Raw genomic sequence first — 14,992 nt, forward strand, 5'->3', positions numbered from 1 at the left:
AAAAAGGATGTATAAGTAACTGGTTGTCTGTTTATGTTTATATCTGAAGCGAGGGAACTCGCTAACCACTGAACCGATATGGTTCTCTTTTACTATAAAGATTCTTATAGGTCCAGCGAAGTTTTTTGCATAGTAGGGGTCCAGGGGAAGCGTACATTCACCCTCAAGAATAACCTTCTTATAACATGATTTGATATTTTCTGGTGCTAGAAATAAAGTTTAATTTTGTTTGATTGGTGAAACACTTATCAAGTTTAGTGTCAGCATTCTAACAGTTCTTAACATTGAAATCTTACTAAATCAAAGGAAATCGATCTAGATTAAGAACATAAAATTATCTTTTTTACTCAAAAAACTTAATTTAAAATAATTTTGGATTTTGATATTTTAACTATATTCTTAATAGTTATTTTTTGCATCGTATTATAGGCAGCTTACCGCGGATATTCAGATAAAAAAAATTAAAATAAAAACCAGTTTTGTTATCCCCTACGGGCCGAAGGCTTGGGCTATCCAAACTGGTATGTTTTTTTATATTTATTTTAATATCGTGTAAATTGTCTGTAATACGATGATATGCAGTATGGCAGAGAACAGGTTTTAATCCAGCGGATATTAAACGGTTTCGAAGCAAAACTGAATATCATTTTTTTGTAAACTCTTAAAATGCCTTCAAAATTTATTAAATATTAAATACTTCTACTGCCTTTTTAAATATTTGTATTACCAACCTGTCTTAAAAGTAGTAAGGTTCTTTTTGTCCGTAGCTTAAGATTTCGATAACTACTGTAACATAGGCCCTGAGTTGGTTTTAGGCTGTTTTTAGAGTTAAGTCTTATATTGTTTGTTTTCCTCCTCCATCCCCTTCAATTTCAGAGCTCGGAAATACTAGGGGCGTTGCCGCTAGTTACTTAGGTATAAAGCTTAACTGATAGATTTTGGTAGATTTTCTAATATATTTTATTATAGAGTAGCTATGTTACTTGACATATTGTAATAGTTATTTATCGCATCGTATTAAAGACAGCTTTTCGTGGATAGTAAAACGATAAAATATAAGAATAATTTCGGTCATGTTAGTCCCGGGTTAACAAAACTGGTATTAATATTATGATTTTTCTATTTGTAGGAAATTATCTATAATACGTTACGATAAATGATTTTTCAGTATGGCTGAGAACCGGTTCTAATCCAGCGGATATTAATCGGTTGCGAAGTCATACTGGAAACACATTTATTCATACTGCTTTTATAGCTTTTAATAAGTAAATAAGATATTTCTATTATATTATATTTAGTAAAGATGTAGATTGTATATATTAATATATTATATTATTTAGATGCAATTTATTATATTGTTTTTAGCTATTATAGATAATAAATATTTCAAATATTTATATTGGTTATTGTATGTTTGGTTGTTTTATTATTATTCTGATTTTTAAACGAATTATGTTTTGCAAATCCTTACATATTAGTATTTATTTTAGTGTTCTTAGGTACCTTCATACTTTTATGACTTGTCGTCTTTGTAATTACAATTTCAAAAGTTTAAAATGGTCAAAAGAGAAATATGAAATTTCAGGTTAATAAAAGAGTTGATGGCGTTTGAAATTATTACTCATTGTTTTAGGAATCCATTGATAGTACGATTCTTACATGCCCCATTAACGTGAGACACTTTTAGATGTAGTAAAATCTTCTCATAAAGACTTGGGAAACTTGAATGACTTGTTGAATACAGACATATTGAAGGAGGGAAAGCTTTAAAGAACATGTTTTGCGTGTTAATATTAATGATATTCTTTTTGAACATATTTTATCCCAATTTTTTTGCTAAACTTATTTTTATTGATAAGAAAATGAAAATATTTAGCATGAAAGGATAAGAGGGATATATTTTTTGAAGAAAAACTAGATTTGCCAGCACTAATATACAGGGAGTGAGGGGACATTGGGTTGTTTTTACACTAGTCCCCTAAATTTTATAATAAAGTCTTCTTATTCGTTAACAACTTTGGGGACTTTAATTGAATTTTGATTAGTCTGTTCATAAGTTGAATGTTCAAAAATTTCAACCATTAGTTTAATTTAAAGAAGGGATGTACATCAATTCATTAAACATTGTCTTATCCCTATATATCCCTGCGATGAAAACTTTCCTATGTGTACACTGTACATTCCAAGATTTGCAGAATTACAGGGGTAGGTCAATTGATGATAATCCCCCATTAAAAAAAATAATGCCTTGCATAGCTGCTAAATACTTGAGGTTGGGGGGGGGGGGGGGAGAAGAGGGTGTAGATGTATTAAATCGCCATTGTCCTTTCCCTCCCTGAAAATTTGGGGCTCAGTCCTAAGGGAGGGAAAAACGAGAAATGGGAAAAATTTAAGGAAGTTTAGAGGTATGGTGGGGGGGGGGGGGGGGTGGTTATGGGAGGTAATATTGGATTGTCTTAAAATAAGAATAAGGGATATACAAGAGGAAGTGGGGGGGAGGGGAAGATACCGTTTTGGGGATTTTATTTGGGGATATTCTTGGGGGGGGGGGGGGAGTAAATAGGTACAGATGTAAGAAGAGATGAATATTTTTCCAATTTACCAAAAAAAAGTAAAAAAAAATTTGAATGTACTTTTCATTATGTTATGTTGTCATAAAAAATCCGTATTTTAATAAAATTGAAATATATTGGTTTTCTTTAAGTTATACTATATAAATATTTATTAAGAGAAAAATACTATCATTTTACACGAGTCGATAAATTGGTAATTGTCAAGAGTGTTGGAACACTTGAATTGCAGGGTGTGATGGGACATTGGAATGTACGTTATACTGGTACTAAAAGTTATTTAAACTAAACACTCAACAACTTTGGGTCCTAATATTAAATTTTGATTGGTTTGTTTATTTAAAAATTTAAGACTTTAATCTACAGAAGGGTTAATTTTGTTTTGCATCATTATAGATATTTACATCAATGTATCGTCCATTGTCTTATCCTTAAGATCCCTGCAAAATTGTGACTCTTTTCAGACAGGATCAAGTAATGAGGACGAGTATGGGGGAGGGGAGGGGGGGGGGAGTTGTTACATGGGGGAATATAGGTGGGGCTGGGCCCAAGGGAGGGAAAGAAGTCAAGGAGGCTGCATCAACGAGGCCGCCCGTGTGTGTGTGTGTGTTTGCAGCCAACTCCACACCATTCTGTGGTGTGTGTGTGTGTGTGTGTGTGTGTGTACAGCTAGAACCACCTCTCTCTCTCTCTCTTATATTCTTCTTCATGTGGAATTAGTTCTAGTGTATCTCAAGCTAAATTTTATCGATTCTACATACTTCTGCCAGAGGTAGATTTTACACAAGAAAAAAAGACTATTATTTTATATTAGTGATATTTTAAAGTATTAGTTTAATTGATGTGGTTAAAAAAGTATTATTTGTTGCAAATACCGTGGTGATTTCTTATTCATAAATCCCAAAATAATAATAGTACATATATGTATATGTATGTGTGTATGTTAATTAATTATATATAAAGATGGTGGAGTGAGATTGGTTCATATATATATTGAAAAAACCGGTTAGCTGATCAATTTCTATACATACATATATCAGTTGTTAATAGCCATACTATTTGTTGCAGGTATGTTCTTGTTGCGTTTGGTGAAAAAAAGTATTTTGCAGTTTTATCTTAAGAAAATTTCTTTCTCTCGTACTTTTCCTTCATTTTTTTCATTTTTCCGATACTTTTATAATTCGTTTATTAAGAATCATTTTATTCCCTATAAAGAATGGTTTTTATTAGTATAATGTACTTTTAAAACGATTTAGGGTCGTCTTTTCTGGTATGATTTTTAGGGGGGGGGGGTAATGTAAAGATTTAACAAATAGAAATTTTGACGGTTTCACTCACAGTGCATAGTCGAACCTTCCTCCCCCCTCTCTTTTTTATTGAAATTATTTTTTTTTACTTTAAATTAATTTAAAAATAGAGGGGGGTAGGGGGTTCATTGCTCGATATACACTTTTAGGGAAAGCAGCTGAATTTATAAGAATTTAGAGGTTGATATCGATTATTTAATCTACAGCCCTTTAATCACAATAAAATGAACTAGTTTTCAAAGCAATATTTTAAAGATTAGCTTAGGATTATAATTCTTTAATTGTCCTTTTGTCCGAAGACCTTTTTTAAAGATTTGTTTCTTTTTTTAGAGCCAAAGAAAGGGAAGACTGATATGAGCAACGGCCTAGGCGTTGTTGTAGAAGAAATGCTCGGAGGGCCACCTCCACCCCACAACCAACAAATTGTCAACCACTCCCCCAAATCTTGCACCCTCCTGTCCCCGGGCTCTGTTCCGCTGCCCGGTCTGGCCTCTGTGGCCGCGGCGGCTGCTGCTGCGGCCAACGCAGCCAACGGCGGATCGGCCGTGTCGAACGGCAACGGCTACAGCCGCAGCATATACTCGCCTGAATCAGAAAATAATTCTCCACCAGTAGTACCTCATTCCCATGTGCACCATGGCGGCGGAATGTCGTCGCACGGCGGCGGCCATCATCCGCCTCCCCCGCATCGGCCAAGCTCACTTTCAGCCAGCGGCGGCTCCTCCGGGACGGGCGGCAATTCTAGCAACAAATCTTCATCTTCGACCGGTAAGTCTGGCAAGCGGGCCAGATGGTTATTGTGTTATCATATGCGCGGCGGCGGACCCGGTGATTCGCCGTCCCCGCCGTCAGAAAACTGTGGTGAATCTCAATGCTCCACGCCGAGTCCGACGGACCACGGCTTCAGGCTTCCAAACTCGTTTTCCAACGAGCGCCCGACTAGTCTTCCAGTAGCACTTTTGACCGGTGGCGGTAGCGTGGTGGCGGGTAACAATGGGGTGGCCCTGGCGGCACCCCTACAGTATTCCATGGGTGAGTCCCCCATGCACGCCTTTTGTTTGGTGTTCTTTTTTGTTTTTATTCTAACAATTCTTTTTGTTTTGATTTGTTTGTTTGGTTTTTATGGCACGAATTTGTGTTTTTTTTTTAATTTTCTTGACACTTATAACTTAAAAAGAAATTAGGTAAATTGCAACTTTTAAGAGAAGAGATGGATGTATGTAAGAAAGCCTTTGCACAGCAAGGAATTTATTTACAATTCTGTTACAACTAGAATTGCATTTTATCTAATGTAAACTTCTTAAGCATCCTATTAAATATTTCAATTGAATTTAATTACATTTTTAAATGTTTGTATGATTATAAGGGATAAAGAGGCGACAAAGATAAATATCTCACGGACAAAAATAGAAACTACCTACTTGTTTTCTATTATCTAAATCTATGTTATAACTTTTACACGTTTTCTGTCTGTCTGTCTGTCCATCTGTCTAGCAGTGTTTAAGATGGTTATGCTCTAGGGATGATTAAAGTTGTCATATATGTTTTAAATTTCTTCCAATGATTTCCATGAACAATTGGAATTTGTTCTGTAACTAACTTTTCCTAATATCTACTTAACTGTTTTTGCTCTTATATCCAGGTGTGAGCTTTTCTAAATATGAAAATTGTCATCCTTGTTTATAAATCTTGTCAGTTAATACAATTTTAACAGCATATGAATTTAAAGTTTGCAATTTGAGTCTTCTTTGACTTTAACAAAACAATTGACCAACTTTTTAATGAACATATAATTAAAAATTCATTGATTTAATGCTTTAATTTTAGATAAAATAATGTTTACATATCCCTCTGTCTATAATTGTTATAAGTAGGTAATACAAGATTATTAGCCAAATATACTATATTATCATATTTTCTTTAAGAATATAGTGGCTCTTTAGTTGAACAAACATAAAGAAAAGTAATGCCTCTTCCTCAGAATATTTTCTTTTTTATCACAATTCCTTTTTTAAGGAAATATATGAAATAAATTGCAGAGATTCAGATCTGTTTTATTCATATAAATAGAATTGAATATAAGTTTCTGACATTTATGATTGTAATGCACTGGAGAGTTGTACATTGTTAATTTACAAATCTTAAAAATAAAAGAAAATATGTAAAGGTTTTGAAAGAAAGATCAAGGGGGGGGGGGAAGTTTTGACACATTTGCGTAAACAGGGAGCATAGGCTTTATCTTTGGACTGAGAGGATAGGTTATTAGGGATAAAATCATTCTTATATGATGAATTTTCCCAAGTTTTAAGATTTTTTGGATAGGCCTCCAGGTTCCGGAGCTCCAGGCCTCCAGGTCCTCTCTGTACAGGTAAAAATGAAAAAAAAAATTTTTTTTAAGAGTTAGAAGTCAACTTATGAAACAAAATTTGCATTTTTTTCTTTAAATATGTGAATAACATTCAAAAATATGCATATTTTGTTTCATAGGTTGACTTCTAACTCTTAAAAAAAAAATTAATTTTTTTAATTTTTACCTGTACAGAGAGGACCTGGAGGCCTGGAGCTCCGGAACCTGGAGGCCTATCCAAAAAATCTTAAAACTTGGGAAAATTCATCATATAAGAATGATTTTATCCCTAATAATCTATCCTCTCAGTCCAAAGATAAAGCCTATGCTCCCTGTTTACGCAAATGTGTCAAAACTTCCCCCCCCCCCCTTAAACTATTGTCCTATCACTTAATCCATGGAAAAGTACATAATATGAGAACAAAGTTGTACATCATATTTTACTTGGTAGAACTGCATCTCTAACGAGGGTTTTTCTGTCATAACATTATTTTACCTTTAATTAATCATGGCATATTCAGTTTTAAATTTATAAAATTGAACAACAAGTATATTAATAATCCCATCTGCTATAAACTCTGTTTTTTATGTGTGATAAATTTACACTTCTGTGTGTTTACTGCACTATGTTAAGACATAATTTTCCTTGTTTATTTATCCTTTGTGTTTTTTACTTGTATTGCTAGAAATATAACCAATAATGTTTATACATATTGGTTTGTTTACATATATTTTAGTTAACCTATACAGCATTATACATACACTTATTAACATATACATTACTAGCGGCTACGCCCCTAGAGGCCTCTAGTGGCACTTTAAATGTTTTTGTTTGTTAAAGTCTATGTTAATTATTTATGTTACGATACCTACCATATGTTACGTTGAAGTCTCCTTATATATGTTACGATACCTACCATATGTAACGTTTTTTTGTCATTTCTCTTGGGAGGGTGGTAGTACCCTCCCCCAAAATAGTTATAAACCTTCCCAGGACACATGAGAATCTACCCTGTTAAGGAGAACCCGATCGGTTCAGTGGTTAGCGAGATCCTTCGGTACAGACAGACACACAGACAGACAAACATCCTGTTACTTTAGTATACATTATATATTTACTTATTCATTATTGTGAATGAGTAAGGACATATCCTATGTATATGAATAATGGGATGTCTATCTCATTTGTAACAAAGAATCTTAATCTCTGAACCAATATGGTTCTCATTTACAGTGAAGCTTCTCATAGGTTTTAAGAAGATTTTTAACTAATTTGGGTACCACCATTCTTCCTGCAAATTAATATGATATTTTTCATATCTTAAATGAAAGTGAAAGAAAATGAATAATTATTAGGTGTGAAAATATGATGGTTTTTTCTAAATCAAAGTTTTCTTTTTCTCAGATTTCTTGATTGAGAATCATTAGGCCTAATGAACAGAAAATATTCCTGATCAACCTTCATATTCATTTTTCTGCTGTAGAAATGTAGTGCTTTTTTGAAAAGAGATGAAAGTTTGATAGAAATATTTATTTTACATTTAAATGTTTTGATACACCATTTATAGGACTTTTTCAGCATTCTAACCATTGTGAAAACCACTGTACTAAAAAAAAAATCTTGTTAAAAAGCAGTTACATAATATGGTTTGGGAAAAGTTTTAAGTATTTCTAAGGAACCATGTAATATTCAATATTAATGTACAGTTTTATGTAACAAGTTTGTAGAAACATGATAGATCCTCTGACTCTACCTATTTTAGTGTGTTGAACAATACCTTGTTGACCTTAATAAATACAAATGTGAAAAATCTATAAATGTATATTTACTCAATTGTTTTATTCCAATTGTTGAATAAGGATCAATATAGAATTGAAATATGTATTTACATTAAAACAGAAGCTTCTTGTGTGCTTTACTTTATTGGGGAAAGAGGGCTTATAAAAGAGCCTAATAATATCTAACGACAGGAATATAGATATCTCAAGTAACCAAGCTTACAAAACTCAATAATATTTAAAATCAATATTTAAAAGATAGATTAAATAAATTTGTTTTTTTTAACATTTTTTATAATACACAATTTTGTTTCTATATTTTGCTCTAAAATATGTCAAAAGAAATAAAGGAAGCTTCTCAAATTGTGAAGAAATGCAAAGACAAGTTTAGAAGTCTGCAAATAAGAGACTGTAAAAATCTTGACAAGGAAATTGAATTTGCATTAGTTTCTTTTGTGAAAATACATCACTAGATGGTTGGATAATAAGACATAAAATATTTATTTTGTAGCATTATTTTAACTGAAATCTAAAATATTACTGCTACAAATGTCTCTTATTTTATTTTAATTCTGCGTCAGGTATTTATTTTTTCTTGATATTGATTTCCCCCCTAGCATGGAGTTCAAAACAGTTACTTACCATTGTAAGGTAAGATAGGGAAAAATATGTCCCTGTGTTTTTACCCAAAGGGGTTTACACAAAACTCATCCTTACTTTCACTCATGTGTACTAAATTTCCTTATACATGCCAAAACTAGTTAGTTAAGTATAGTTAAGTGTAGAAATATTAGTGTTTATATGTCTATTTTTATATTTAATGTTTTAAGTAATAAATATATTGAATATATTTCTGTGAACATGAAGAGAACCTTTATCTTCAGCTCCACCACATAAATAATTAATCAGTTTACACTCCCCATGATACTTACTTAGTGAAGTTTTAAGCATCCTGATAATTATACTCTGGGTAAATGATATTTGTATCCATTATGTTAGGTTAAGGTAGATATTATAGCTTCTGAAATCAAACAACCCTTTCTGAATTCAAAATAACTAAGTGTTTTTCTATCTATCTTTCTGTCTGGAAAAAAAAGCTTAAGATCTTACTAACCGATTGGGATCTAGTATAAAGAGATTATCCCTCATGGTTTTAGGCTATTTTCCTGGGGTATGATCAGATCACGACACGAATAGGAATACCTCTAACAATTAGGGGCAAAGCTATTAGTTTTACTATAAAACACTATCTTAAATATTCCCCTATCTAAATGCTGTGGTTGAAGTTGATTTTTCCAGAATTGCATAACAGGTTTTCTTTCCTCTATTTTTCTTCTCTCAGATTATAGAAGAAATTTTAATTCAACTTCAAATCTTTCTTTGAAAAGAAAACACTTTCTTTTCAAAATAAGAGTGTTACAAATTTACACTCTTATTTTTCTGAATATTTATCTGTATATACAATATAAAGTTTTGAACCTTTTCAACTCTCACATAACTAAAGTTATCAATGGTTTTTAGCAATTTGTCCTTGCTCTATTTATATGGTAAATAAACCTAAGATTTGTAATTTAATTGATTAAAAAATCTAGTTTGCACCAGATAACTGTTGATACTGTATTTTTGTTAAAGAAGTCAAATGTACATTTATTTCCGATTCTTCTGTTTTATATCTGTTGATATATTATGTATATCAGTGTGACAGAGAAGAGACCATTCTAAAAATCAGAGTAAATTTTTAGAATTCTAACATTTGATATTTCAATTCCTGAAACTCATTTCTGATTCTATTTTCCATTCTAGATGTCAAATTGGAAATGCATATATTGTCATTTTCTCCAATAGTATTTGTGCTAGTGTTAGGAAATGTATGACCACATCATCTGCAGTTTAAATATGTGTTATCATCTTGGCTTGTTAACTTTTTTCATAAGTAAATAAATTAAATTACAACTGAAGAATTAATGGGTCATATAGGTCATGACTCATTTTTATGCTCAAAATTTTTTTAATCATGGAATAAATACCTTAGTACCTATTATATGGTAACTTTTAAATTCCAAGAAAGTTTTTTTTTCTGATGCCTAGGAACTATTCCTCTAAAATAGATGTTTTAAATATAATAGATTTGTTTTATGTATTTGCAATATCCTGCTGTGTTTGTGTTTCCATACACTGAAACATAGATTATTCTTTATCCACCAAACTTCATGATATGTTGGCTATATCCTAGATGAAAATTAATTTTAATCTCTGTCAGGGTGTCGGAGCCATATAATTTTGATGCGGCTCCGGCTCCTACCTTAAAATTAATATATAAATTTTTTTTCATTATTAAATTTGATAAAATAAAATAAATATTATAAAATATTTTGCTTTTATTTGATTAAAGCTATATAAAAGTAGAAGGATGTGTGTCTATTTTTTAAGTAACAATAGTTTTTCAGTTTATTATATGGAAATAGACCGTTGCCAAATTATAATATTACTTTAAAAAATCATTTTTAGCTAATCCGGAGCCGAAGCCGTCTTTAACGAAAAATACAGCTCTGGATCCGGCTCCACCAAAAATGTTTATGCTCCTGGCTCCGGCTCCGAAACACTGATCTCTGTCTTTCCACCAAACTATTTATTACCAGAAACTTTAGTTATCTGTAGATGTTTTTATACATAATATAAGCCTTATTATTACTGGTTTTAATAATTGCTTAGAAGCTGAATATTTTAATCTCTAATAATGAATGATCATAGTAGTAAAGTTTCTCTAAACTACAGTTCTTTTGTATGTACACAACTCTTTATCTTGTTTTAAAATATACATATGGTTATTATTGTCCTTGTTTAATTGCAAGTATGTCATTCCTACTTTTGCTTGGCTGAAATTTCTCACAGAGTAGAATATAATTCTTAATGTTTTGAAAGAGAGATATATTGCCCTAGATACAAGAATTGTTTGATCTGTTTTCTCAAAATCAAGTATACTCCAAAGTTTTTGATTTGGCAGATTTTTGCAATCGCAATCACATGAAAAATAACATATATTTGCATCACTTTCCACCATCATTTTTGGTGCATTTGCCAAGCAGCCTCTCACCCTGACTGTGTATCTTTAATGCTGTCTACATTTCATGTAATAGATATGTACTCAACACCTTTACATTCAACTATTTCTTTTAATTACCAACTGTTTAAAAGAGAAGCTTCTATAATAGTTGGGCCAGACTCTGTATCCACATTTCTTTGAATTATCAATCAAAAATTTTATCATGACTGTTTTTTTGTGTCAAATACACTTCTCTATGTGGACTGTATTCATTTTGTACTGTAAAGTACAAACATTTTTACACTTTACAGGCTAGTACACACAGTAAAATATGGAAAAAAACTGTAAAAATATATTTATTATAATTTATATTTATTAATTTGACTGTACCTTACATATTTTATTTTCAGTATAGAGTTGCTATGCTACTTATGATAGTAATTGTTCTTGATTTGTTGATTTACTTCCAAAACATTCCTTATGTTTTTGATGCGTCAATGCTTCTTTAATAGACTTTTTCCTGCCAATTAAATATATTATTACAACATCACAACTGATAAGTTCGGGGGGGGGGGGGATTTCTTACGATAAAATCTGGTAATGCAGAGCACTAAAAATTATATTAGCTTAGTATGTAAAAATTCTTTTTTCTTTTTTTTAATGAAAAAAATCTTGGTCAACAACATACACGCCTTTATTTTTGTATGGTTTATGTTGATTTTTTTTCAAGGTAGTTACTCATATAGGTATCTATCCTATGACAAATACTAAGCTTCTTTTCAAACTTCTGCTTTTATATTGCCTACAGTTTTATATATTTTAAGGTAAATTGTCCATAATATGCCTAAATCATTGGACAAAGTTTTTCCTGTTGGCTAGCTATGCAATATATGTACAATTATTTCAGGGAAAAAATGGAATTCATATATTTTTTATTACTTTGAGTTTTTTCTCCAAAACGATAATTATTTTGCTTTTACTTTATCAGAAAGATTGAAAAACTGCATTGTTTTTGTGTATGCTAATAAAAGTGTTTTATATCCATCCCTAAATTCCTGATGTGTATTATGCATTATGTATATTACATGTATGCAGTTATGTACATCATTTATAGATCAGTCAGTTTAGTATTATAGGAGAGAGATAGAGAGGGAGAGGTGACAAGAAATTAATCTTTCCCCCAAACTTTAGAAACTAAATTCCGTATTTTATAGCATATTTTTGTGGATAAGGTTTAACATGACTAATGTACCTTACCTCCATATATTTTAATCTATCAAAAATTTGTTTTCTTAAGTTTCTGGCATTCTCTGTGTAATAAACATTATAAAAGTGAAACTTTTCTACTAATGTAAAAGTAATATGTAAAGAGTCTGGGACTTATATAAATCTTCCCTGAGAAATACAGACCAGTGATCTCAAGTATTGTACTAAGAATCACTAAAGCATTCAACTACCTACTTATATTTTGAACTGTGATAATTTCCTATTTTAAATTCTATTCTCCTTCGTTTGAGAAAAATTCTAATTGTTATGTTTTGATGCTCTTATTGTTATGGAGTCTTTTTATGACTAAACATTTGCATATCCTATCTCTGCAAGAATAAAGGGATATCACAATGGAATAGACAAATTAATCATTCTCGGTAGATTCATGTTTTTGGTTTTTGTATTTAGAATTTTTGTGTTTTTTTTTAATATTTTGCATGTTTGAGTTTTTTTCCATTTTTTTGCTTTCGTTCTTTTCGCATGAGTTTTTAGGCGTTTTGATTCACCACGTTTTCTATTTGATTTTATTTTAATTTTTGTAAGTATTTTTTGCTTATTTTTAGTTTGTAGTAAAAAAATGATAGCATTTAAAAAAAAAGTAATACATTTGACTAAGACTAAGTATAAGTTTTTCTTCCTTTTAGTTTTTACCTGCAATATGTTCTATATTATATTTAAACCATCTAAAATATATGTTTCTTAGACCTAAAAAAGCATTTGATGGTATACCAATATGATTTTTTGCTCTGAAACATTGGTTACAAGTATATTTTATATCCCCGCCCCCCCCCCCCCCTCTATTGGATTTCTTTTAAAAAATTTACAAGAAATATATTTAATAGAAATTGGAAAAAAAGGTTTATTAATACAAACATTTCCTGATTTGATTTTTTTTTAAATACCTAACATTTTATCATAATACAAATATTTTTTTTGCAGGGAAAGAAACTGTGAACCCGCTGTCTATAGACCCCAACGAACGCGTGACCCCCTCGGGGCAGCAAGCCAACGAATCTATAGACTCCATCGGCGTCACTGACATTGGCGTCATCCCGCCCCCGCCTATGTTCTCCTCCCCCTCGCCACCGCCCCCGTTGCCGCCCGCCATATCTAGTCACGCGGCTGCAGCAGCTGCATTAGCCGCAAGGAAACAGCAGCAGCAGCAGCAAAGTGATGAACAGATGCATCAAAAAGGTAATTGGCTTCGCTGCTAAAAAATAAGTTGTTTAAAAATGAATCAAATTCGGTGGGTAGAAAAGTATACATTGAGATAAATATAAACTACCAACTTTTTTTCTCCCCATTTCTCTATTTTCTATTTTTTTTCCAGCTATCAATTTAACTTGGTCATAGCTTTACAAACTTTACTTTGCGGTGAGCAATCACTTTCGCACATTTATTGCTCAATTAATTCATAAATACTGAATATTATTACAACAGCACAAGCTGACTCTTTTCTGTTGTTTCACTTACATCATTTAACTATCACTCTTCTAATTTATTTGCTATTAAGATTTTTTGGGGAATATTTGGATGTTATATTATGCGGAAGTTAATGCACACCTCCTTACCTTAAACCTAGTAAGGGATATATTTCATCTTTCATATGAAGGAAAAACTCCTATAATGTTAAAGAATTAACAGTAACTTAAATAATTCATTATTTGTCTGTCAGATAATCTCGGCTGCTGTTGAAGTTACAATTATTAAATAATAAGATTACAAGTGGGCATTCAGTCTTTGCCTTATTTAGCAGAGATGGGAAAAAACCAGGTTTTTTTTAAAAAAAGATCAAACCAGTGTGGTTTATTTGGTTTAAACCGGTTTTTATTGGTTTTTATTAATAAAAACCAGGTTTTTTTGGTTTTTTTAAATAATTTTTTTGTTTTTTTTAATAATATCCAAATTACAGTATTCTAATTTAGTATAAAGATTTAAACTATTAAAAGAATTTTGAATTAGGTATTTATGTTTTTGACTGTATTTTTTACATTATAAAAAGACTAGCGACTAGGCCCCTAGAGGCCTCTAGGGGCACTTGAGGAGGAGAGAGTCGAATTTAATAATTGAATTTTTTATTTTATATTTTGTAAGAAAAAGTAAAAAAAAAATTTTTTTTTTGGGGGGGGGCGAACATTTTTTTTTTTGGGGGGGGGGTTGCCCCCCCCTCATTTTTAAATTTAGTTAAAAAGTTTAAGAAGAAAATAGTTATAAACCTTCCCGGGACCTATGAGAAGCTACCCTGTCAAGGAGAACCCAATCGGTTCAGCGGTTAGCGAGATCCTTTGGTACAAACATACAAACACACAAACATCCTGTTACTTTATTATAAGGATATAACTGGAAAGATAGGCCTTTGTATTAAAAAAACCATTTAAACCATCCCACCTTGTTTTTTTTTTTTTTTTTAGCTTTTTTTTTTGGTTTAAACCACTTGATTAAAACCACGTGGTTTTTATTTTGCTATCCCTGTTATTTAGTTATTCCAGAGGTTTTAATCAAAAACTTTTTTTATGAGCCTCAACACTGCTTTATATCTTACATGAAATTTCTTCTCAATGTTGAAGGGGGGGAGGGGTGCGAACGGAATTAGAGGACTTTTTTTATAAGGGTTTATTTTTCATTTTCCTTTGTAATATAATATTAGTGACATTAGTATCAGCATATCTTTTTCGGA

The 14,992-nt window shown here is 31.5% G+C and overlaps 1 protein-coding gene across 20 annotated transcripts in view; it reads left to right on the forward strand.

Annotated features, from left to right (window-relative positions):
- LOC145321947 (uncharacterized) overlaps nt 1–14,992 on the forward strand; it is an 80,299-nt gene that overhangs the window by 45,118 nt on the left and 20,189 nt on the right. For 16 of the 20 annotated variants that reach the window (XM_080163639.1, XM_080163624.1, XM_080163626.1 and 13 more), the window contains exons 6-7: nt 4,208–4,909; nt 13,255–13,509. In XM_080163639.1, coding sequence (XP_080019765.1) covers nt 4,208–4,909; nt 13,255–13,509 — 957 coding nt within the window. The remainder of the gene's footprint in view (nt 1–4,207; nt 4,910–13,254; nt 13,510–14,992) is intronic. The other 4 variants (XM_080163642.1, XM_080163641.1, XM_080163643.1 and 1 more) reach the window with 1 other exon arrangement.

The sequence above is a fragment of the Acartia tonsa genome, chromosome 6 (assembly GCF_053477335.1).
Source record: "Acartia tonsa isolate MP-2025a chromosome 6, ASM5347733v1, whole genome shotgun sequence".
Classification (NCBI taxonomy): domain Eukaryota; kingdom Metazoa; phylum Arthropoda; class Copepoda; order Calanoida; family Acartiidae; genus Acartia; species Acartia tonsa.